We start from the raw sequence: 25,906 nt of genomic DNA on the forward strand, positions 1-25,906 counted from the left end.
AAAAAAAAAAAAAAAAAAGAAAAAGAAAAATCGTCAAACACATATTCAGTATTTTCATGAATTTTTTATGACTATATTGTGAAGTAAACAATTTCCCAGATTGCATCAAAAACATGCAACAACTTTTTGAAACGGATCTCTTTAAACTACTGGCAGTCACATGTAAGGTATACAGGCTTCTCTCTGCTAAAAGCAAGGAAAGCTTTGAAATGATTATGTTTGTTTACTACCCATGTTCACAGCTTATGGTTTTTTTCCCCCATGAACCCACTTCATGTCAACACAAAGTATTATAAAATAATATCCCCATTGACATATACCCAAAAAATCCAAAGCTTTAGATCTCTAAGCTTCAGAGAGAAAAAAATAGTGAAAAATGTTCATTATCAATAGCTGGGCTTTAAGATGATCATCATAGAGATAAAGCCCAGCCATTAGCTATTAGAGATGATCATCTTAAAGCCCAGCTATTAATTGGCTTACCAGACCCACCAAAGAACTGTAAAATAATTCCAGGAAAGGAAATTCAAAATAACCCACTTTCCTATTACACACTTAGGATTCTGAAATATTTTGTTATTTTCCTTTCAGAATAAAGAAGCTAAATATAATCAATTAGGGGGTTAAAAAACACTGATACAGATGGTTGTCCAGGTTAAACTGTTAGAGAAAGAGATATGTGAGCACATTTTTACATTAATTCATTTCTAAACATAATTACTTTTAAATAAGTGTCTTATTCTCTTTTCTCAGAATCATTTCTGGGCTCATATATTTCTAATCATACTTAGTTTTGTATAAACCTGAAGCTTTGTGTCTTTGTAGAACGTTATGAGATTTCTTTAAAACACTGAGACTAAAGCAAATGAAATGGTTATCAAACTGAACACAAGTCAATTTTTTAAATGTAGAAACTGCACCCAAAAATGAGTTCCTGAGACTGAGGGTCCTTATTCCCATGTTGAAACATTCTTGTTCTGAGTAGTTTCCCTTAGTCAAGCAAACAAAAGACTTTATCCACATTGTGCTAGTGGACATTTTTACTTGTCTTCCTCACCAAACTCCCAAAAAAAAAAAAAAAAAAAAAAAAAAAAAAAAAAAAAAAAAAAAAAAAAAAAAAAAAAAAAAAAAAAAAAAAAAAGTGGGCTTGTCAAAAAACTGTTAATTCAAGTAAATAAGTAAATTTCAACATTAATCTCTACCAGACTAACAGATCCACTCATCACAGAAGTATAATGAACTGTTAAACTGGTACCAGGTCTGGTTAAGAATGCAGGCTTATAGCGCATACCTTCTTTAAAGAAGACACACCCTATTTTTAAGCTTTGACACCTGCACATTTTAAGTTTCCACGTCTAGTTTTTGTACAAAGTAAATGAGGTTAAATTTGCTGAGTGTAAAATCTAACAGAAGTAAAGTAGATCAATATGAGTTACGTGTTAGTCTTTCAGTCATTTTCCTGTCTTCACATTACTAACATGCTTTTCTGTTCAATCTCTTTGCTGAACAGACAAATTTTATAGCCTTGTATAGTGTAAAAGGACCACCATTGAAGTTAACTAGTCCAACTCTATCATTTTACAGATAAAGAAACCAAGACCCAGGAAAGTTTAATGAAAAAGCTGGGAGCCAAGCACAATTTAGCATTCATGACACCTTTGACCTTTGTGCTGGTTTGAAAAACCCATACCCACATGCTTTTACATGAACTATACAACTCCATACAATAGATGCTAAAATTAATGTAATTAGTGATGTATTTCACATAAGGTAAATATAACAAATGTTATTAAACTATTCTTAGAAAATATTAGCCCTTTTTGGTTACTGCTAACAGTGCTACAGTGTTTGGTCTTGCTTTTCTAAGGGTAACTGATTTGCAGTTGCTAATTTGAGGATGTTTATTTCTCCACAGCAGAAAAAAAAATCATGTTAAGTATGATCACGTATTCAATCATGTATTACGTATTATGTATTGATTATTTTTACATATATGTAGATATCCTTATGCTTTTAAATAAGTGAAATGAATTTATACAGAGAATAAAATATTACCTCGATATAAGCTGGCAGCCTGAAAATTAGTCATTTCCATATAAAACGAGAAACCTTTTATAGGAGTGATAAGGTTTCCAGGGTCACAAAAAATATCAGAAGGTTATAAGTGATATTTGATTAGTCTGCAATCTGAGGTATAAAAGAAAGGATGAGCTCAGAGAATTAGAAGATCTGAGTTCAAGTTTTAACTCCACTCCTTGCTCACCATGTGACAATTCAATAAACTTCTGGGTTTCAGTTTCTTCATCTGCAAAGAGCTAACACTTATACTACTTACCTTGTTAGATTATTAAGGATGACATACACTAAAGTATATGAGTGGTTTGTAAATGGAAAGCATACCACAATTATTATCCCAATAATTAAAATATGGACCTACAAAAAGTCGTAAATAATCCACTTAGTGGCAGTAGGCATGCTCACTAGAAGAAACGTAACTCAGAGGATAAACCATGCAAACATTTTCAACTTTCAATGGCAATGCTTAAAAAATGTACAAAGCTATAAAGGAATATTTTTAGAGAAAGCACTGAAGACACACATTTGGTTGACCTAAAAGATTTTTAAATGAATTAGAATGATTTACAGCATATAAAGAGGTATTTAGTCTTTAAGTGGAGAAAATTGCTAGTCACACGTAAGAAAAACAAATATTATGGGCCTGCCTAAGACAAACGGAATAAAATTCCATTACTTTTGGCTTTTTTATAAATCAGACTTCTAACAAATAACCATATTAATTTTCCAGTATTCAAACATACCCTTAAAAAGATAAAAGAGGATATCTACTTTTAAATCACATCCAATGTGAACTTGCGTGAATGCAAGGCATAAAATACAGAGTTATTATGACTCTACAGGCACCTGAAAGTTTTAACTGCCCTTCATGCTCACTTTGTATTCCATAAAGAGTAACAGAAATACAGGGAATACTTCAAATATGTATTTTTTACAATCCTTTTTATGTAGTTCTTATTCTTGTAAGATAATACTTCACTGTGACAGGCTTGGTTTCTGTTTTGTTTGTAAAATTAAGTAGCCCATTAACCTTTCCCTTCAAACAGGCCTTTTGATGTTAGGTCTTATACCGAAAAAAAACAAAACAACAACAACAAAAAAAGTAACAACAAATGAAGATGCAAGGGAAGAGATAAATGAGATACAATTCATTGAGTATAAAAATATGTTGTTTCAAATTCAGAATAATTTAATAACTCTTCGTTATTTCATATGTATCTGGAAATGGGACAGATACGTGTCCTGATCCTGTCACAAGAGGTAGAATTCCAGCATTTGGTACAACATTCCAAGACAGGGTCAAAGTGACATTCCTGTTTCCCCTACAAAAAGACATAATAAACACAAGTCATCAGAAATTCTAGTAGTTCCAAAAAAAATTTTAAGTCAAACACTGAGATGTCAAATACTTTTATTTATAACCATATATTCCTATAGAAATCCTAATATGCTAATCTGTAAGAACTATTTTCTCATATCGCCTAAAATCCAAGGACAATGCTAGAAGACACGGTATTACATTTACTGATATCCCATGATTACCCGTCTAAACTCACAGCTGCAGTTAATAGAACTATCAACCAAAAAGCTTATATGATTAAAACAGTAAATGTAAAAAGAGACGAGCTAGGAATTTCTGTTATTATCTAGACGGACAAACCTTAACAAATTACAACTCTCATGTTCTGAAATTTTCAATGCAAATGCAGAGGTTTGGCTTGGTCAAAACAGCTTTCTTCTAAAGTTATTTCCAATGTTTACCAATAGAGTCTAAGAGGTAAAAATAATCTGAGAGATCAATCACTCTAAATTGAGCTTTAGAGAAGTCACGTTCGGAGAACCAACACTAGTTCTGTTAACTGGTATCAACTCCTAGATCCAACATGCTGCTTCCGAGGTTTCCTGGCTCACTCTCAGAAAGGAGCCCTTCAATTTGACAACCACAGCCCTACCACATCTGAATAATCCCATAGTCCTTGTACACACTTAGGATAGAAGCTTTAATAGTTAGACTATGACATTTCACACACTGCAAGAGTGTTGCTTACTTATCTCAGATCCCACTTTGCATTTCCACCCAATCTTCCAATTTAGATATGCATAAATACTTTTCTCCCAATTTTTTTCCTTTTACTCTCAAGTATTTTTCTTTAAAATAAAAATACATCTTTCTCTCCTTTTCACCTCTTATTAAATGTAAAAAAAAAAAAAAAAGAGAGAGAAAAAAGACCAAGAATTGCTCACTTGAGACCATTTCCATCGTCAAAGAAAAAATATTTTGTTTTCATATCTTTCAGCAGCAGCTTCGGATTATCACCTCTCAAAACAATCTTGTCCCACAGGACAACTTGGTTCAGAGCCTATATTAAAATGAAAATTAATTAGATAACTCATCAGAAATATCATATCACTTCAAATTAAAAGTATTAGTAAGCAAATAGTTTGACATGTTAATGAATTCAACTTTGAGGTGCTTGCTGAAATCTTAATGCATACAAATGATAGCAAATAGATACAAAAAGGGGGCAAATTTTTCTAGGAGAGAAGAATGATAATCCCCTGAAGGAATTCATTCCTTTTGCTAACTCAACTGTATGACTTAGGGCCTTCATAACTTAATACACGTTTTTGATCTATAAGATCTCCAAAAAAGTGAGGCCTTTGGAGGAACAGATGAATTAAATCCCTGGAAGGGAAGTATTCTTCTCAATCACTTTTCCTTGTAAAATTTCTAAGACTCTCCAGCTCAGCATGGATCCTAAATGGTGCCAGGAAAACAGAGAGAACCAATCCCTGTTCCATCACGCCGCTAATACAGGTTACTGTTGATTAATTATGTCATGAAAATTTCTAAGAAATCTTCTCCAAGATTTCTTTACATAGTATTGAAGAAAAGAAGAAATCCCCAAAGAAATGAAGCCTTCTAAAGAGCTTAATTCCCTAAAAGTAAAAAAAAAAAAAAAAAAAAAAAAAAAAAAAAAAAAATACATGTATCAGTTTCGTCAGGCAAAATTCTAGAGGTCAATTATTTTAAGCCACTCTTTCAACATATTACAAACAAGTACCATTTAGAAAATTAAAAGCATGAAATGTAAAGAAAACATATTTGTGGCCACTACTAAATCCCAAGGAATTTGTTCTTATTAAATTAGCATCTATTAGCTCGCAAGGCCAATTACTCAGTGTATGATGACAACATTCACTAAAACGAAAGGTAGAGCAGTTATTTCTAAAAGGGTTCAAATCTACACTTTAAAGTTTGTTTCTAATATTAAACAGAAAGATGAAAACTGAAGAAAACAGAATCAAAAATATGCTGAAGTAAAATAATTTTTATCACAAAATAATCTGCCAAATCTCAAATTAGTTTAACTTTCTAGTTATGCTAGGATAAATTATAAGTATAGTTAAATTGTAAGAATAGCTTAATAAGTATAGAATTATAAGTAGAGTGTAAGTATACCCATCATAAAGGTGACATTTATTTCAATAGTTTGTTAAAACTTGTAGAATATGTGTATTTATAGATGTTGCTCTTCAAGAATAGCTTCTCTGTTTAATATTTTATTGATTCTGAAAGACTGGGATCAAAACTTATTCATGTCAATATCCCTAGTGCCTAAAAAAAACCCGGGCATAAAATGCATGCTTAAAATAAATGTATAATGAATTGAAGTGCTGAAAATTCCAGTTAGCTAATCAAACCATGAAACAGATAAAACTGATTGTGCCATTCTTTTCAAAGGATATAGCTCAAATAAAGGAGGTAGGCCAATTAGCTCTAGACTACACTAATTGACAAATATAAGGGAAACTCAGGTAAAAAACTGTATATTTTAATTCTATAGATTTCACTCTCACATTTTTAAGTCTAACACTTTATACCTTGATATCAACACTAAATTTGAACCTCAGAAGATTTCTATTAATATTTGCACAATAGGCCGGGCGCAGTGGCTCATGCCTGTAATCTCAGCACTTTGGGAGGCCGAGGCGGGTGGATCACGAGGTCAAGAGATCGAGACCATCCTGGTCAACATGGTGAAACCCTGTCTCTACTAAAAAATACAAAAAATTAGCTGGGCATGGTGGCGTGTGCCTGTAGTCCCAGCTACTCAGGAGGCTGAGGCAGGAGAATTGCCTGAACCCAGGAGGCGGAGGTTGCGGTGAGCCGAGATCACGTCATTGCACTCCAGCCTGGGTAACAAGAACGAAACTCCGTCTCAAAAAAAAAAAAAAAAAAAAAAAAAAAAAAAATATTTGCACAATATTCTATATAAATATCTCTACCCACACCCTATCTGCAACAAAAGCTCTCAACTAGACTAGTAGCTTTCAATCATAAACTAATAGTTTTAATAGGTTTTGATATAACAGTTTAATAGCATCTAATTAAAAATTATGAATTATAATTTTGATTTAAAAAACTAGTTCAAGCCGGGCACAGTGGCTCACACCTGTAATCCCAGCACTTTGGGAGGCCAAGGCAGGTGGATCACCTGAGGTGAGGAGTTCGAGACCAGCCTGGCCAACATGGTGAAACCGGTTTCTGTCTCTGTGAAAAATACCAAAAATTAGCTGGGCATGGTGGCGGGTATCTATAATCCCAGCTACTTGGGAAGTTAAGGCAGGAGAATTGCTTAAATCCAGGAGGCAGAGGTTGCAATCAGCCAAGATCACCCCACTGTACTCCAGCCTGGGCAACAACAGTGAAACTCTCTCTCTCTCAAAACAAAACAAAACAAAACAAAACAAAACAAACAAACAAAAACTAGTTCAAGTACTCAGATACTTGAACTAGTTTAATAAATCCCATGTAACCCCAAAACAAAGGCAAACTCTTCTCAATAGGTAGGTATATTAATTAATTGTAAGTATATGGCTAAGACTACCAAAACAGCTCACACCATGTTTTTTTAAAAAGGAAAGTATCTGATACTAAGATGGATTTTAAAATAATCTCAAGTTCAAAAATTATTAACAATCTTTAGAGGTTTTGATTATGTATCTTCATGATGAGAATTATAATCACAGGTCTCAAATTTTGTTGATTCAAGTAAGTCACCATGCAGCTCTCTAATTGTGGCTGTGAAGACAGAGTATTTTAGCTTTAAGAATAAACCGCTGAGTAGCAATACTACCAGCTCCATTTCCTAGTTGATATAGTTCAGCAATATCTTTCCGATCTTACCACTGAAAGTGGTCTGCAATAGTTTCTGATCACAAGTCCTCAAAATATGTGTTTTTACAAATTTTGTAGGTAATTCACATGCACTTATAGTGCTGACAGTATTTGAGCCAACTTGTCCTATCTACTCAGGCTGTCTTTGTGGTTTTTTTATCCTTTAGTGTGACACAAGCACCTCAGAAGAGGAATACAACTGTGAGTTCCACCACTTTCCTATTGTTTATGTAAGTATGAATTATTAGCATTATCTTCAATCTATGATTTCTTTGCAGAAATCTTTTTAAGCCACTTTTCCATTTTGAGAGGATTAGCTAAAATCAGATAATATAATCCACTTATATATTGAATATACTGCAATGTTTTGCAACATGCTGAAAGCAAATAAATAAATGCCAGGTAGCAGGGTTAACTTCTTGACCTACAGAATTCCTCCTCTTCCTCCAGAATATCTGCATGTTGTAGAATGTGACCATGTATCTGACGTAAGGGCTCAATATGACTATTAATGTCAGTTCATAGAACAAGTATTAGTAAAGCTTCTCTTCTTTTTTACTTTAAATTATTAATAGAAACTCTTCACTGTTTACCTTACATACATATATTACTTTGCATGGACTCCATTCTGGAGACCCCAGTGCTTGAGAGCTATAGAACAAATGGCAAAATAAATAAATAAAGAGATTCCCAAAAGAGATAAAGTTTTCAGAACGGAGCTACCTCTCCACAGGCTTGTGATTTTCTGCTAGGTAACTTAGGTCAGGTATTTTAAATATATAAAATGTATATTCTTTTATAAAGAATAAGGCTTTAAATAACTATTAGAATACTTCTAATCAGATATACTTACATTATTTTTTGTTGAATATTCTGCTGATAAATAAAGAAACAACTGCTTAACATTCCAATCAAATATATTCTCTAGATGTAAGTAAATTAAGGAAAATATAAATTTATGAGTAGCATATCACTTTCAAATAGATCTTAATTATTCTTAGGTTATTTATCAGTAACAGCAGTAATACTAAAGTAGAAAAAAAGGTGGCCCAGAAACATAATGTGCCACTAATTTAACAAAAACTTGCAGAAGATAAATATATTGTGAAATCCAGCTTATTCCAAAACCAAAAAATGCCAGCATGGGATTTTCTGCATCTTCCCATACTCTCTTATCAGTCAAAGTATCTCAGCTAGTAACCCTCCAAGTAATCCTTGGAGGGTTACTAGAATCCTTAGTGAGTTACTAGCTGAGATACTTTGATAAAAGAATGAATCTAAAATCTGGTTTTCTGTAACATCAACTAAATTAAAAAAAAAAAAAGGACTTAATATTTCAAACAAATACAATTCCACTGGAGCTCTAAAGTATACACAATCACCACTATTTAAATTTAACAATATACAAACATAAACAAGGCTCAATAATTAACCAAGTAAATTGTACATGTTATTTTTGGTCACATGCAAGTAGACATTAAAATATCTCTCAAAGATGCAAATGACACCATCAATTCAGTTTCCCAAAGAGGACAAGAACTCACCAGAATTAATAAGACTGGCGCCGATACCAAGCAATAAGTAGAGTACTGCATGAGTTTCCATACTGGTAGCAACACATTTGTTACATTCCATTGTTAATTATGTGTAATCACTAAGAATCACTCCTTTAGAACTGTTAAGTCTAGGACTGCTGTTTACAAGAACAAGTACAATTTTAAGTAGTAGTAGCAGCAGCATTAAGAAAATCTGAAGAAACTACAAATAATGAGATTGGTAATATATAAATACCATAGAAACCAGGAAATTTCATTATAATTCTCTGGGTACACAAAATTACTACTCTCACAGTAGGCCCAAATTCCCTTGAGTAAATTTTTTTAAGTGACACAAAGACTTAAAAGTACACATATGAAATTTAACATAAGACTTCTGATTTCCTAAAAAGTACCTACGGAACTAATTTTTAGTCTATTTCTAAATCCAGTAATATATTAAACCTTAAACTGAAAGTAAATTTCATGGTCATAGAAAGGCAAATTAGATAAATTCTCCAAGTATACGATCAGTTTTACTTTCACGCAAGTTCAGACTGTTCAATCTTCACAACCATTTAAATCACGGGGTATTAAAAAGGCAGGTGAGATTAGGCTAGAAATGGCAGAGAACATTGCCACAATATTAACCTAAGGCCCTAAAAAACACTAGCCCGCCAAAATGATCAGAGTTGTCAAAAGATGGAAACTCTAAGTCAAGAGGAAATATTTAAATATCCCCACTAAAAGAAACTCTTAATTGTTAATATTTTCTGACTTCTATGAGTTTTTATAGAAAGAGTTATGATGGCAAAAAGCAACCAGTTTACCAATAATTTTGATACAATCTTTTGAATCATAACAGATGTTTTTTAAACATGTTTCTCTCTGCTATAATAAAATATGAATATATTATTTGAAATTGTACATTAAATATTTACAGGCAGGCCGAGCATTGGTAACATTTTTCCTTCTTTTTCAAATGATCTAATTTTATTTTTTCTTTCTAAAAAAAAACAGATTCAAACTTTCTTACATAGCTTTCAATCAATTTAATGTATCCGTTAAGCATTTAAAGTATGTTCACACAACTACTCATGAAATCTATAAAGTCTTCTCAAAGTGTGACGGGGAAGTATTAACATCATTTTACTAATGAAAAAGGCACAGGAATTTCTGAGGTTCGGCTGATTCAATGATAGTGTCCCCCAGATCATTAAATAACACATATCTCGTTATAAAACTATAGAAAAAGTAATAAAATATTTTCTTAAAGGATATCAGCAGTTATATCAAATGTGATAAATCCCAGATCGCTTCTTTCTCTTGGTCCAGTGAAATCTTCTACATTTTTTCTAGAAGTAAAAATAAAAGTTTTACCATCCTTCCAATAGAACATACAAAATTCACTAATTACTTAAAGAAAAAGAATATAGGCGTGTGCACAGGTGAAACAGTAACCCCACAAACAAGTAAAAACCAGAGAAACCTGTAAGTGTGAAAACAGGATAAACATTCTAATCCAATATGAAAGTAGATCATCAGCTAATTTCATATACTTTAAGAGAATCCCAAACAAAACTCAGAGGGAGATGAAAACTGCTAAAAAGAATTGTAAATACTTGATGTACAACAATTTTGCAGAATGGGTATAAGAAAGCTACACATGACTACAAGGTGGTATGGAATACTGACAGATGGAATATTAATGGATGATATAGAAATCACCCCCTTATCCGAGGTTTCACCTTCCGGTTTCAATTATCCGTGGTCAACCCTGTGTGAAAATAGGTGAGTCCAGCAAAATAAGACATTTTGACAGAAAGACCATATTGACATAACTTTTATTATAGTATATTGTTACAGTTCTGTTATTGTTAATTTCTTATTGTGTGTAATTTGTAAGTTTTATATGTAAGTATGTATGTAAGGTACAGGAAAAAACCCAGTATATATAGGGTTCGGTACTATCCGAGGTTTTCCATTGGGGGTCTTGGATGGTATACTTACCCCCATTTAGGGGAGACTACTGTAACCAGCTGCTATTTACTGTTTACTACGGGTCAGACCCACTGACAATATTTTTCAAAATTATTTCAAGTAATTCTCACAACCTACCAATTAGGTATTACTTCCATCTTAAAAGGAAATTAAAGCACAGAATGGTAAGAAACTTGCTCAAGACAGCAACAGCTAACATCTGTTCAGTGTTTAATATGCACCAAGCTCTCCTAACCCACACAGGGCTGACAGTGGCAGTGCTGGTTTCCACGTCAGGTCTATTCGAACAACGTCTAATAAACATCAGTAATTTTAAAAAAGAAAAAAAAAGGTGGGGTACGGGGATAAGGCTCGCTATTTGATGACTGGCTTCCTGGTGATTCTGACAAAGACATAAACTAAGGTCAAAGAACTTGTTGGAAGATGGAATAGAGCAGAAGGGTATGAGAACGGGGTAGGGGGGATTGCTGGGGGGAAATACGGTGTATCGAGACAAAAGTGCCAGAGAATAAAATCAAGGACCAAATAAGCAATAGCAAAATGACACTGTCATTTCGAATTGCATTTTTTTTTTTTTTTTTTTTTTTTTTTTTTTTCTTTTTTTTTTTTTTTTTTTTTTTTTTTTAAAAAAAAAAAAAAAAAAAAAGAAAGAAAGAAATCCAACCAAACAAAAACCCCGCTGTATCAGAAGGCTGAGATGCTTAATTCTCAGTGCCGAACATCTCTGGCCAACTTCAAAGCAGCTGCTAAGTGTTTACTGCCTTCCGATGGTGCAAAGGCAACAACTGTAAAGGGAATGTCAAACAGGGCAAACTCGGGTGATGAATGACACAAAGACAACACCCTCCAGTGGCCTCCGGCGCGGCAGAGCCGCCGGGAATCCCCACGGAAGCCCGACCCAGAGCGCGGCGGCGGCGCCCGGCGGGCCTCGCGTGCGGACCCCCAGCGGCCTCGGACGCGCGGGAGGCGCCAGCCCGAGCGGGCTGCGGCGCCGACTCTGCTGTTGTGTTGCTCCCTCATTGGCCAGGCGTGGGTGGAGGGAAGTGAGGAACAGGAAGCAAACGGAGGCACCGACCTGAGGAACGCTCAAAATGAACATTTAAGAGCAAGCCCGGGAACTGACGGCGGAGGGGTGCGAGTTCCGAGGGGACGCCGGAAAAGCCCGCGAGGTGCACCCCTGACGACCGCCCTCCGGGGCGAACAACCGCTCAAGAGGGCGATCCAGACGCCCTGCCCGCGGCCCCGGCGCGGGGGCCCGGCTTCGCTCACCGCCCCCCCCCGGCCCGGTCCGGGAGTCCTGCCCCGCCGGGCCGGCCTCGGCAGCACTCACAGCATGATCCGCGAGACGTGCAGCCGCACCGGGACGCTCCTGTCTTTGAAGGCGGTGGTGATGAAGCAGCCGAAGGTGAGCGCCGCCATCACGCTCAGTGAGAAGGCGAACAGCGAGTTCGCCCGCGACAGCACCGTGTTCATCGCGACAGTCTCCCACGAGCCCCCGCTCCACACGCACACCCAGGTTCCCGTTCCGGCGGCGGACCGGCTCCTTGCGATCCGCGCCGTCTGCGGTACGCGCGTTCCGGGAGCGCGCGCCGCCGCGGCCCCGCCTCCTTTCCGGTCCTCCAACGTGAGCGCGCGCGCGCCCGCCTTCCGAAACACACCCACGGCGCGGACGGGACCGCGAGGAAAGGGAGCGACCGAGCCACAGGCCCGCCCCTCCGTCGTGGCCTAACGCCGCCACCAATCAGCGACGAGCGAGGGAGGGGCGGGGTTTGTCGTGGAAGACCCGCCTCCTCCTGTTCTCAGCTGCTCCTCCGACCCTTCGGTTCAGAGAATTGGGAACCGGTCGTTCGCTGTCCTTTTTCGGTTCTTTGGTCAGAGGTCTGGGAGTGCGACTTTTTGATTACTTATGTACCATTTATTTTTAGTTAAAACCAGCAGCAAGTTAAGGTGGTTTGGAATCTGTCCTGACGGGTGGCGTTTGGAAGTAGTGCTTTACAAAACGGCTGTTTCCTCTCCCTTCTTTGTCAAACCTGGTCAAAGTTAGGACTTGAGCTTTTTTGGAGGATCTGGTGAGGAGTGTGGAGGGGGGAACTGGCCTCCCAGGTCCCTAAAGCTGTCACGGGCATCAGAATTTCCACCTCCAACGTCAGTCCAAATCCTATTAATGCTTTGCTTTCTAAAAATGTTTTAGAAGATAGTGGTTGAGGCTACTGGTAGTCCTAAGTATTTGCATTTTAACGTGGTGATTTCTGATAACTAAAAGGATAACCTTCATGAGTTCTTAAGGTGAAAGGAGATAATGGCTGTGGAATTGCTCTACAGCACAATGTATAAGAATTTCGTTAGGTCATTAATAAATAATGCAATTATTTTATCACATTTTCAATACTCTAAAGGATTCAAACCGAGCCAATCCCTGACTCTGATCATACTATCTGCCAAAACCTTTGTTCCTTTCACAGTTTAGGATTCTTATAAAAATGGATTCAGAGGGTCCGCTGAAATTAATTTTTCAAAAAATTTCAGTCCATAAACCAAAACAGGAACAACTGTCCTAGAATGTGATTAGGAACAAACCAGAAAATTGTGAAGATCTGACCTTGATAATGGCTTATGTTGTCTCTTGTTGAGCTTTTGTTTCTTTGCATTATTTATTACCATTCTATTAATTTTTTGTACAGCCAAACAGGTAGGATTGTTACTAAGTGCCTACCGTGTGCCAGGAATAGTTCTAATGGGGGGAGCAATTGATATGCTTTGTTAGCACTTCAGTAGTTAGCGATTAGTTGGGGAAGAGATGCCTAACTTTATTTCTGAAGGATAGAAAGAAACCTAGAATATATGTAAAGTTTTGATCTTATTTGCAAATAACTGTTCTTCAATAACACCAAGCTAAGAAGAGATAGAACAATAAATCACTTTATGAAGAAATCTTTAAATAAAGCTGTGTGCACATGGACAGATAATGCTGTTTAAAAGGGGGATAAACTTAAAGATATAATAAAAGCATTTTTTTTTTTTTTTTTTTTTTTTTTGAGTGAGATGGAGTTTCTTGTTGCCCAGGCTGGAGTGCAATGGCGTGATCTCTGCTCACTGCAATCTCCACTTCCCTGGTTCAAACAGTTCTCCTGCCTCAGCCTCCAAAGTAGCTGTGATTACAGGCACCCACCACCATGCCCAGCTAATTTTTTGTACTTTTAATAGAGAAGGAGTTTCACCATGTTGGCCAGGCTGGCCTTGAACTCCTGACCTCAGGTGATCCAGCCGTCTCGGCCTCCCAAAGTGCTGGGATTATAGGCGTGAGCCACCATGCCCAGCCAATGAAAGCATTCTAATTAAATATGTTGTTACTGGGAATATCCAAACAGTCAAGAAAGCACCAAGCCCCCCAAGGAAGTTCCTGCAATGGAGCATGTTATAGATCTAACACATTAAGGACTCAAATGGTTTTCAGAAAGTGACTATGAATTATATTGTCCACCATAGAGAGTGGGGATCAATTCTTGTTCATTTTTCTATCTCTTTCAGTGCCTAGGACACTGAACCTTGCACATAGTAGATGGTCAAGAAAATTCTTACTGAATTGAGATATCTTGAAATCACAGATCATGATATTTTTGAAATAATTCTATGGAAAGCATACATGTCACACACAAGTAACAAACTAACTGTGTAAATGGGAAAAATGGTAATGTGTAACGCTAAATTGTATATATAGGCCAAGGACAAATTGTAAAAGGCTTGGGTGCCAGGCTCATAAGTTTGATCATAATTCACGAGACAATAATGAGCTTTTGAGGATTTTAGATCAGCTAAGTGTCATGACCATGTAGGCTCTCAGTAAATAAGTAATTTCTTCGACAGGGATGAGACTGCCAGTTGCTAGACTAGGGCAGAGATTATTGCATAGGTTTTTGTTACCGTTGTTTTGAGGATACTTGCTTGGTTAATTCAAAGATTTATAGTCACTCAAGATTGGCAAGTAGACTATTCCAATGCAATGATTCCAGGAATGCTATGTTTGTGAATCTCCTTACAGAAGAAAAAATTGAGAAGGAAAACCAGTTTTTGCCTAATATGTACCCAAATTCCAGACTCCCAGAAGGAAAGCTGGGACATTGTGTGCAGGTGTTTGGCATAAACCACTTTCTGGACAGTTAGTCACAGTGATCCACTCTTATCACTTAGGGAAAGTTTCTACTCAGTGCAGGAAACTGCTTACCAGCCACATTCCCAGACACCAGACAAAGGCCAGCCTTGCAAACAGGTCTTTCTAAGGCTAGATATCTCAGGCCTGTTGCAGTAACTTAAAAACATTGCTTTTAGGTCATTTTATTTCTGTTGAAAGTTTTTTTAAGAATGATTCCTATGGCACATAAGGAAATTTAAGAATATATTTTAATTTTTATTACCATGTATTTCCTTCATTTATATTCCTTTTTTAAATATTAAGTTTGCCTACTCAGCTCAGATCCCTTTAAACAGAACTATTTTATTCACTCAGTACACCATAGAGAACTTATAAAAAGCCCACTGTCAGCCACAGGCCTCTGTGTTTCTCCAAGCAGCTTCTCTTCCATACTTTTGCCCTCCCATCACTGTCACTCCTGCATCTTGGCTTTTCACTCTAGTTCTTCATTCCCATTTCATATCCTCCTTTCACAGACTTGCTATTTGAACCTAACTGTTGAACCACTGTTTCTGGCCCACCTGTAGGCACTTGATCCTGAGCTTGCTTGAGAAATTAGCTCATGTATTCATAGCTGTCTGCTCCATATGCACTTGTCAGAATCATTTATTGAGCATCCTTAAGAGCAGAGCCAGATATGACACCAGAGATCATTGGTTTCTGAGAATCTATACCTCACCCTCCCAAGGAAAATAGACAAGAAGCCCTTCCGTATTCTCTAGGCAACTAAGGCCATCCAAAATTTATTGGAATTCTTTGAATGGTTTTAGCAGTTAATATCAAGCTTCTCTGCTTATATTATCTGGACAACTATCTTTTTCAGGAAAGTGAGAGAGTTTGCTTGGCTCCCATTGAAGCCTGTGACATCCTTATAATTAAAAAACATTCAATTTTTCTGTCTCTTGGCCTTTTCTGACTTACCCAACAAACTCACTGCTGAAACTATATCTCTAAAATGCTATCGTGAACATCGGTCACCAGACTTCCCAGGTTCTAATTTGTATCACTGCATTTTCATTTTAAAGAAACTAGTCCCAGCTGAGGTTAATGGACCTATGAAATCACTACCAATATAAACGTTGGCTTTAGGGAAATACCGCTATGTGAAGTCAGGCTAATCCCCATTTATGATACACTGGAATAAGTAAAGCTCTAGAATAAATAAGATCCAGAAGTTAAGGTCCTATGTGGTGAGTTAATTATCTTGAGTTTGTTTGTTTGATTGGATTATAGGAACATTTCTGGATTCCCATTTGCAAACAAAACAACTATATCTGAAAAGGAAACAAAAAGGGAAAATTATTGTGGGGACAGTGTAGAAAAGAGTTAACGTAACAAACCTGAGCTTCTTTTCTTAAAAAAGACCTGCTTGCAAGGTTGGGCCCTTGGCTGGTATTGGGGAACTTGGCTGATAAACAGTTTTCTGCACTGATATAAAACTTTCCCTAAATGATAAGAATGGCCTGAGCTGTTTGAGGAACAATGTGTTTTATGCTAAACACCTGCCTTCCCTCTGGGAGTCTGGAATTTTGGTATATGTTAGGCAGAGGGTGCTTACATTGCCACCCTTCAATGAAAACCTTGAGAACTGAGTAATGAGCTCTCCTGGTTGATAACGTCACATATATTGTCGCAAGTCTATTACTGGAGCAACTGAGCACATCCTGTGTGACCCCCTTAGGACTCTTGGAAGTGTGTGCCTGGTTTCTTCCAAACCTCTCCTCATTCACTTTTTTCCCTTTGCTGATTTCATTGTATATTCTTTAACTGTAATAAGCCTAACTATGAATATGATTATGTATATTTAATCCTGTGAGCCCTTCTGGTGGGATGGTCTTGAGAACCCTAAACACAAGGACTATCTCCCATTTCATGCATTTTCATATTCAGAATGTCTTAAGGATATCTGCAGAGCCTAGGGAAACTTAGCCCCCTTCTTTTCTGTAAGGGGAAGGGTATTATTATTATTTTTTAATTCTGTTAGTCATCTCAGTCTTTTGTTCTGGATGTTATACTTCTCACACATTTTGACCTGCCGTACCTCAGTTTTATTCTGCCTGACACTCAGAATCTTTGTCGTCTGCCCTCCAGTTCCCAATTACCATCTGAGGCTGTACCTGTCATGTTCACTCACATGGACCCAATTCCCTAGGTTCTTGACCTCGACTTATTTAATAGCTGCTCAGTCTTGATTTTCAGTGTTCTGCTTGCACACATATACCCAGGACTGCATGGGGGAATGCTTTCACCGCATGTTCTTAACCATTGAGGCACTCAGTGTCTTCATCAGCTCATCTGACCTGCACATAAAAGGAATAAATCAGGCAAAATCCATTACTAAAGATATATTCTTTGTGTGGATTTATTGTCACTTACATGATTCTTATTTATATACATAGAGCTGAAAAGAATTTGAAATCAGCGTATTACAGAGAAGGTCAGATGAGCCATATACATGTTTTTATTACTGAGAATACCTACAGAGTTAAAAATTCATGTGCAACTCTATTATTCCACTTGGTAACTTTAAAAATATATAAGGAAATGTCCAAATTTTTCATAGTTTAGCTGGAAAAGTTGATTCTGGAAAAAAAAGTCTTAAAAGAATTCATTCATTTTAGCTTCTGGCTGCTAGAGAATATGTTCTTTTTTCTTTTTCTTTTCTTTTTTTTTTTTTTTTTTTCATATTACACTCTGTGAATCCTTATATTGGAAGAAAGTAAAAAGTACCATTCAAATGATGTGGATATACTACTGAAACTGAAATTCCTGAAGCAAAAATTCTGCTTCAGTGATTTAAACATGTGTCAGATTGTGGGAATATCATAAGGTGTACAATATTCTAGGAGTGGGTTGGAAAGAAAAAAACTCATGGTCTAGCATGGGATCTGGTCATAGATGCCAAGAATATGATCTTGTGCACACTGATTTTATCATATAGACAGGCAAGATTCAGTGCCCAAAAGTGGCGCAAGGCCAGTTGTAATTCTGGCTGTCATCAGCATCTGAGGTCCAAGTTATGCGTGAGCCCTGCAGATATCTTTCTGCATTTATGTCGTTCATTTGTGTGAGACATGCTTCATTGTAAGTTATCATATTTAGAACATGGTTAGTTTTGTGATGATTTTCCTGGAGGAGATTCCAAATGATTTTGGACATGATTATCCTTAGAAAAAAAACAGTAAGTCAATCATTTCTTCCTTATTTTCTCAAACAAGGATAAAGGAGAAGTAAGCTTTAGTTGGTACCCCAATTACATTTCTACATTTTCAATGTTCATTGAGCCACTGGATATAAATGTAAATACACTGAGCCACTGGATATAAATGCGAATACATACATGACACTTGTACTTCTCTGTTTAAAACCCTAGAGTTTACATATAGTCCTTCTAAGCCTAGAATCAATATTTTTAAGGAAAGAATCATTTTTTCTATGTTACATAATATAAAAGTTATTTAAAGGTTTAGAGAGAGAGTTGTTAGAATAGAACACATAGATGATGGAGATCTAAAATGTATCTTGACCATTTTCATTAAGTCTTACAGAATTAATTCTTAGTAAATCTTTTCTCCAAAGTTGCATTTTCTAAGTACATAATATTGACACATTACATGCTCGAATTGGGCTTAATTTTCTGATCATAAGAGAAGAACCCAATGTTGAGAAACTTACAATAGAGACAATATCCAGGCATTAGGCAAGTGAAGGCTAATGCGTGTCCATGCAGGGTGTAGTGTATTAGTAGGTATTCAAGGCACAATTCCCAGGGCACTAAGTTGAATAATCTGGCTGAATTTAGAAGTAGAGACAATTCAGACTCTCAATTCAATATAAGGTGGGGATGACAGGAATGGGAAAGAAAAGTTGCACTTTATGGGCACACATGGCTACTCACTGAGGAGAGTTGAGGAGCAAAGCTGCCATATAGCTGGGCTCCCAGATCCCAGTGAAGGATTGTTAATTAATTATGCTGAATGCCAGAGCATGAGGGCATTGATATATTGATATCTGCCTTGTCATAGTCAGGATAGACTAAACAGCTAGAAAATTGAAGCTTTAGTGAGAGGGAGAAGTCAGGAAGTCATGGATCGTAACCATCAGAATCTAGGAAATAGGCCCTGGGCGAGAAGATATCAAGGTGGGAGGGCTGACATTAAATATCTATTTTTATTTGCATTTTTAAGACTAACTCTCCATGATTGGATGAGGTGAGTGAATTAAAATCTCAAAAATTTTTTAAATAGGGATATTTATAAATCTAAAAAATACTCATACAAATAAAAAAATGAGTTGCTTTTAATCCTCCCAATTATTCTGTGAACTTTATCAAATTTTAAAAATGTATTTTTGATCTATGTTTGTGTAAATTTTTAGTTACTCTGTAATTCAATGAATAAAATCTAAATGCAAATGATAATTAATTTTTTTTAATTCGGATAATTTCCTATTACTGAACCACTCCAGCTATTCATTTTTATAACACAGAGCAGCCTGTAGTATAGCCCTTGGCCCACTGATTAAATGCATAGTTTTTCTGCTTACATTATATAAATGATCTATCGTAATATCTGAAATAGTGTGGGCACTCAACAAATGATACCTGTTTAGTATCATCATTGCTGAAAGTCAAAAAATATCTAAACAAATTTTTTGAAAGTAGACTTGTATCTGTTACCAATTATCAATGTCATGGTTGCATTTATTTCTCAAGCACCTTATATAATAACTAATCACATTTAGATAGAGTGGAGAACTGAAATAAATAATACAGTCATGCATCAGTTAACAACAAAGATATGTTATGACAACGGCATTATCAGGCAATTCCATCATTGTGTAAATGTGATAGAGGGTTCTTACAGAAATCTAGATGTATAGCCTAACACATATCTAGCCTATATGGTATGGCCTATTGCTCCTAGGTTACAAACCTGTACGGCATGTAACTGTAACTCAGTATTGTAGGCAACTGTAACACAATGGTATTTGTGTGTAAATATATGTAAACATAGAAAAGATACAGTAAAAATAGAGTATTATATATGTAATCTTATATGTTACATATATATGCAGTCTGTCCTTGACTGAAACATCATTTGTGGCATGTGGCTAATTAAAAATTAATGTCCTAGGTAAATAAACAAACAGTATATGAGGCAGAAAATACATTAGAAGTACACCTCAATATGGAATGTAAAGGTTTTAGAGATTGCCTGTAGATATAAACATATTATTTTAATCATTTCCTATTTCCTGAAGTTTAAAAAAATGACAGGTTTGGGGGCTTTGGGAAGAGGGTATAAATAGGGAAAACTTACCAAGAAACATGCCCTCAGGAAGAAAACTGTATGCCTAAAGCTACATTGCTATCTGCAGACAAGAAGGCAAGGTCTCCAGTGTCTGAGAAGACATCCCTTCAATGTTGTAATGTGACAGAAGAGATTGTGAGAACTACCCTAGCCCCATTTGTGCAGTCACCACTTCTGCGATATCTGAGTGAAAGCAACAGCACAACCATCAACGCTGCAGCTGTGACTGTCATCTGGGTGTCCAGCTCTGCAGTTATTCCTTTTTTTAAAAATTAATTTATTTTTTAAATGTGTTATACTTTAAGTTCTGGAGTACATGTGCAGATCGTGCAGGAATGTTACATATGTATACATGTGCCATGGTGGTGGTTTGCTGCATCCATACCCCTATTATCCACATAGGTATTTCTCCTAATGCTATCCCTCCGCAGTGCCCCTACTCCCTGCTATTCCTCCCCTAGCCCCCCACCCCTAGGCCCCGGTGTGTGACGTTCCCCTCCCTGTGCCCATGTGTTCTCATTGTTTAACACTCACTTACAAGTGAGAACACGAGGTGTTTGGTTTTCTGTTCTTGTGTGAATTTGCTGAGATTGGTGGTTTCCAGTTTCACCCATGTCCCTTCAAAGGACATGAACTCACCCTTTTTTATGTTGCGGTTGTTCCTTATAAGATCCAGCTATAGCTCAAAGTAGCCCAATATTCAAAGTTGAGGTCACACTGAAACTAAAATAGATCTTTGATGTAGTTGAAGTAAATAGTATATGACAAAATCCTACAGAATAAAAGAGAAAATGACTCCCTAAACTGTCCTTCTTCATTACTTCATGTGGCTTTAACGCTACCTTTAAGGAGAAGTTATCTCTTTGAATGAGCAAGACTTATTAGTCAACAACATTTTTATGATAGCAACCATTTACTTACACACCTAGTGTATGTCAAGCATCATGCTAGCCATTTCGTTTCATTCACTAGTTACACAATAAAGTACAAAACAAATCTAGACCCAAAGGTCATGGCTCACAGCCTAGCAGAGGAGATAAACTTCAAGCAAGTAACAAATAAAGGGTTCAAAATTATAATGAGGGCTCTAAAGGAAAAGAAGAGGTTACTAAGATAAATTATAACAGAGATTGAGTGTGTAGGGTGCCTACAGGGAATTTAGTTAAGATGCTTTCAGCTACACGGAAAAGAAACTCTGAACCAAAGTGGCGTGCTCAATAAAGAAGATTCTTCTCTCTCATAGTAGCTCGTGGAGAGCTAGAGCAGGTTTTGCTGTTGGTGGTTTCAGTGGCTAACCCATATTATCAAGTCCCTGGGTTCTTGTTTTTGCTCTGCTCTTCACAGTATCAATTTCCTTTTAAGCCTGAGTCTTTTTATGGTTATAAGAAGTCTCAAAAAAATTAGATGTTTATTTTTCTCTCACTTAAAGTGTTGCAACTAGGATTTCTTGTCTTCTTGTTCACGTCCAGCCGGAGAGGAAAAGAGGAGTATGCTAGGACTAAGTCCTTCCCTTCAGGCCAATTGGTGTACCATGGCAGAGGGTTGTGCACCAAGACCCATGATTCCAAGTTTTTAGTGGGGCACAGAGCCACCTGGCACAAAGATTACCTTTCCCAGCTTTCCTAATAACCAGATGTCGCCTTGTAACTGTTTTGGCAATAGATGTAAGTGGAAGTGACTTCTGGGCTATATTCTTTCAAGGAAGGGGTGTGCCCTTCCCTGCCTCTTCTTGCTTCCTGCTGCTGCAATGTGAATATGATCCGAAGATCTACAGCCACATGTGAAGATAACAAGGCAATGTGAACCCTGAGTGCTTGATAGCTGTAACACCATCCCCGCCCCTGGCTAGCTCCTTCCTCACTTCTTTCAAATGAGGGGGAGTCATGAATTTCTGTTTCATTCAAACCACTACATAGGACAGTTTTCTGCCATGTGAAGCTCCAAGCTAATATACTTTCCTTAAGTCATTTCCTTAAGACAAGCCTTGGCACAATGGATCACACCTGTAATCTCAGTGCTTTCAGAGGCTGAAGCAGGAGGATTGCTTAAGCCCGTGAGTTTGAGGGTGCAGTGATGTATGATGGCACCACTGTACTCCAACCTGAGCAACAGAATGAGACCCTGTCTCTAAAAAATAAAAATAAGCTGTTGGCAGACAGAGGAATGCCACAGCTGACTGACTTCTTCCCGTCAGTATCCTTCCCTGGACTGAGATTGTAGTTAGCAAGTTCCCCAAGTGACAGAGGTTGTGTGAGGGATGGCTGGGCAAAATCCAGGTGCAACTGAGAAAAAGGTAGGGAAGGGTTGCTGTGTAATTGGCCTATGGTGTGTGACCACAACAGAGATTATTTGTTAACCAGGCAAAGAGAGAAGGGCTGAACAAGATAGACTGGAAATATGTGTTTGGTCCCTGAGCAAGAATGAGCTCAGGGGTGGATATATTCAAAGAACTGAAAGAAAGTCAGTAGGATCAATGAATGGGGAAAATTTAACAAGATGTAGCCAGACGATGTAGGGCCTTAATTTATCACCAAGGTAACTGTATATCTGTGTTGGCCCAGAACTGTCCTAGTTTAACCATATTTTTCTGGAAAAATTGTAATAGCACTTCCTTTGACTTCAAAAAATGTCCTGGATTAGTTAATAAATTCTAGTATTATACCCCAAAGATAGCCCATGTTAAGGAGTTTGAACTTTATTCTAAATACAGTGTAGTAGTAGTCTTTTTCCTTATTTTGTATTAGTGTGGACAGCAGGGTATCTCATCGTCTCAAACTTTATTTATCATCTAGCTACTCTCTGATTTCTTTCCCTAGGCCAACCTCTAGAAAGTTATTTCTCAATTGGCTCCAAAGGTTATCCAGCCTCAAAAGAACAGATAAAAGCCTATTTCTGCCTTTTCTGAGTCACATGATATTCTCTACGAGATTGCTTCTCTCTGCCTGAATTTCTTATCCGCAATCCAGTTAGGCTATAAGCAGTCTTGCTATGTTGTTATAAACTATACTCTGTGTATTAAATATCCTTGTGATCACACCTTTTTATTCAAATCTTTTCTAACTTATTTTGACTGATGTTTTAGCCATCCAGTCTGCTGAATATTAATCTGCTGGCTGCTTTGTGAGCTTGAGCAAGTTTCTGAACCTTTCCTGGGCCTCTTTTTTTTTTTTTTTTTTGATGGAGTCTCACTCTATCGTCAGGCTGGAGTGCAGTGGCGTAATCTCAGCTCACTGCAACCCCTGACTCACTGGTTCAAGACGTTCTCCTTCCTCAGCTTCCCATGTAGCTGGGATTACAGGCATGTACCACCACCCCCAGCTAATATTTGTATTTTTAGTAGAGACGGGGTTTCACCACGTTGGCCAGGATGGTCTCGATCTTCTGACCTCATGATCCACTCGCTGTGGCCTTCCAAAGTGCTGAGATTACAGGTGTGAGCCACTGCGCCTGGCTAGGCCTCTTTTCTTATTGGCAAAATTGAGCTACCAGGGACTGAGTGGCTTAAACAACAGAAATTAATTTTGTCACAGTTCTAGAATTCCAAGATCAAGATGCCCTCAAGACTGGTTTCTAGTGAGGCCCCTCTTCCTGGCTTGTGGAAGGCTGCCTTGTAACTGAATCTTCAGAGAGCCTTTTCTCCTTGTGCACTTAGGGAGAGACAGCGCTCTTAGGTCTTTTCCTTGTCTTAGGAGGACACCAGTCATCCTGGATTAAGACTCACTCTTGTGACTCACCTAACCTATACTGCCTTTTTATAGGCCACACTCCAGACACAATCACACTGAGAGATAGAGCTTCAACATAGGAATTTGGGGGCATGGGAACACAGTTCAGTAGATAACGGGGTATTATGAGTAATAAATGAGAAACTGCATGGAAAGAATTTTTGAAGTTTTATAATCTTGTATATAAGATATTCTATGGAGAATTAAAATAACATTTAACTACAAAGTGCAGCTACTATTTAAAACCTAAAGGTGATGAATAAGATGAATATAGTTTATAATAAAATAGCAAAATTGCATATATGTTAACTGTCTCTGAGAAAGAAAAAAACTTGCAATATGAGTTGGTTGCTTTATTATGCCAGAGTATAGGGGGCTATTGCTTCATACAGAATGACTTGGGAAGAAAACAATATGTTTGACACAGGCAATAATAAGCATATTTGAAAGGATAATCTAATACAAACAATAATCTGTGATTATTGTCATTATCTGTTAATTCAGAAAAGAAAAACAGCTTAATTTTTAGTGCCTTCACCACAGCTGACACAGGTATGATCTGTTCAGTCTAGCTATTTTATCATAAACTACATTCATCTTACACATCATCTCTAGGTTGTAAGTAGTAACTGCACATGAGCAACAGCCCATGGACACCAACGTGTAGAACCAGGTGACACTCTACAATAGTTTATCATAACTCGTGATTTTCTTGAAAACCAAGAATCTCACAGAAAAGAACTCAAATCTTGCCCATAATTGTGGCTTATAGACAGTCAGAAGGAGGACACAGAAGTTGTTGATGACAGTTACAGCCAGAGAGAACAAGGATCCTGACGGGGCAGAAAATGTCACTTTAAGTGACGAAGTAGTGAGCCCAAGACAGTATCACCAGCCAGGCGCGGTGGCTCATGCCTGTAATCCCAGCACTTTGAGAGGCCGAAGCGGGTGGATCACAAGGTCAAGAGATCGAGACCTTCCTGACCAACATGGTGAAACCCCAGCTTTACTAAAAAAAAAAAAAAAAAAAAAAAAAAAAAAAAAAAAAAAAAAAAAAAAAAAAAAAAAAAAAAAGTGCTGCGTGGTGGCAGGTGCCTGTAGTCCCAAATACTCGGGAGGCTGAGGCAGGAGAATCGCTTGAACCCAGGAGGCAGAGGTTGCAGTGAGCCAAGATCATGCCACTGCACTCCAGCATGGCGACAGAGTGAGACTCCATCTAAAAAAAAAAAAGAAGCCACTATTACCACTTCCCACCCTGGTCTGACACAGGAGAAAGCTATGCATATTGAAAGCCTTTTAAAAATTACCAAAACCAAACAAACTACCACCACCACCACCACCACCACCAAAACATCTTGACTGGTGTGAACCCCAAATATCTGAGATGGTCTCTGTTACTTTAGAAAGTTTACTTTGCCGGCCAGGTGCAGTGGCTCATGCTTGTAATCCCAGTACTTTGGGAGGCCGAGGCAGGGAGATCATGAAGTCAGGATTTGAGGACCAGCCTGGCCAACACAGTGAAATCCCATCTCTACTAAAAAAAAAAAAAAAAAAAAAAAAAAAAAAAAAAAAAAAAAAAAAAAAAAAAAAAAAAAAAATGTTTCAAAAAAAAAAAAAAAAAAAAAAAAAAAAGAAGGTTTACTTTGCCACGGTTGACGATGCATACCCATGAGGATGCATGCAACATGTGCCTGCCCAAGGTGGTTGGGGCACAGCTTGGTTTGATACATTTTAGGGAGACATGGGACATCAATCAATATGTATAAGAAGTAATTGGTTAGGTCCAGAAAGGAGGGAACAACTCACTGGAAGCAGGGAGAGGCTTGCGGTTCACAAGTAGGTGAGGGACAAATGGTTGACTACTTTTGAGTTTCTGATAAGCCTTT

At 37.3% G+C, this 25,906-nt stretch overlaps 2 protein-coding genes across 2 annotated transcripts in view; one reads left to right on the forward strand and one right to left on the reverse strand.

Moving 5' to 3' along the window:
• Positions 1-2,504: 2,504 nt before the first annotated feature.
• On the reverse strand, positions 2,505-12,410 carry SPCS3 (signal peptidase complex subunit 3). Its single transcript, XM_017542214.2, has 5 exons — positions 12,125-12,410; positions 10,075-10,148; positions 8,112-8,188; positions 4,321-4,436; positions 2,505-3,398 (listed from the first exon to the last, which is right to left on the reverse strand). Exons 1-5 carry the CDS (start codon positions 12,265-12,267, stop codon positions 3,266-3,268), a joined length of 543 nt encoding a protein of 180 aa, XP_017397703.1. The 5' UTR covers positions 12,268-12,410; the 3' UTR covers positions 2,505-3,265.
• A 151-nt stretch (positions 12,411-12,561) lies between these two features.
• The window catches only part of ASB5 (ankyrin repeat and SOCS box containing 5), a 114,221-nt gene continuing 100,876 nt past the window's right edge, over positions 12,562-25,906 (forward strand). Inside the window, exon 1 of the mRNA XM_017542211.2 lies at positions 12,562-12,672. The gene's annotated coding sequence lies outside the window, so the exon portion shown is untranslated. The remainder of the gene's footprint in view (positions 12,673-25,906) is intronic.

This window comes from Cebus imitator, unplaced genomic scaffold (genome assembly GCF_001604975.1).
Source record: "Cebus imitator isolate Cc_AM_T3 unplaced genomic scaffold, Cebus_imitator-1.0 Scaffold141, whole genome shotgun sequence".
Taxonomy (NCBI): domain Eukaryota; kingdom Metazoa; phylum Chordata; class Mammalia; order Primates; family Cebidae; genus Cebus; species Cebus imitator.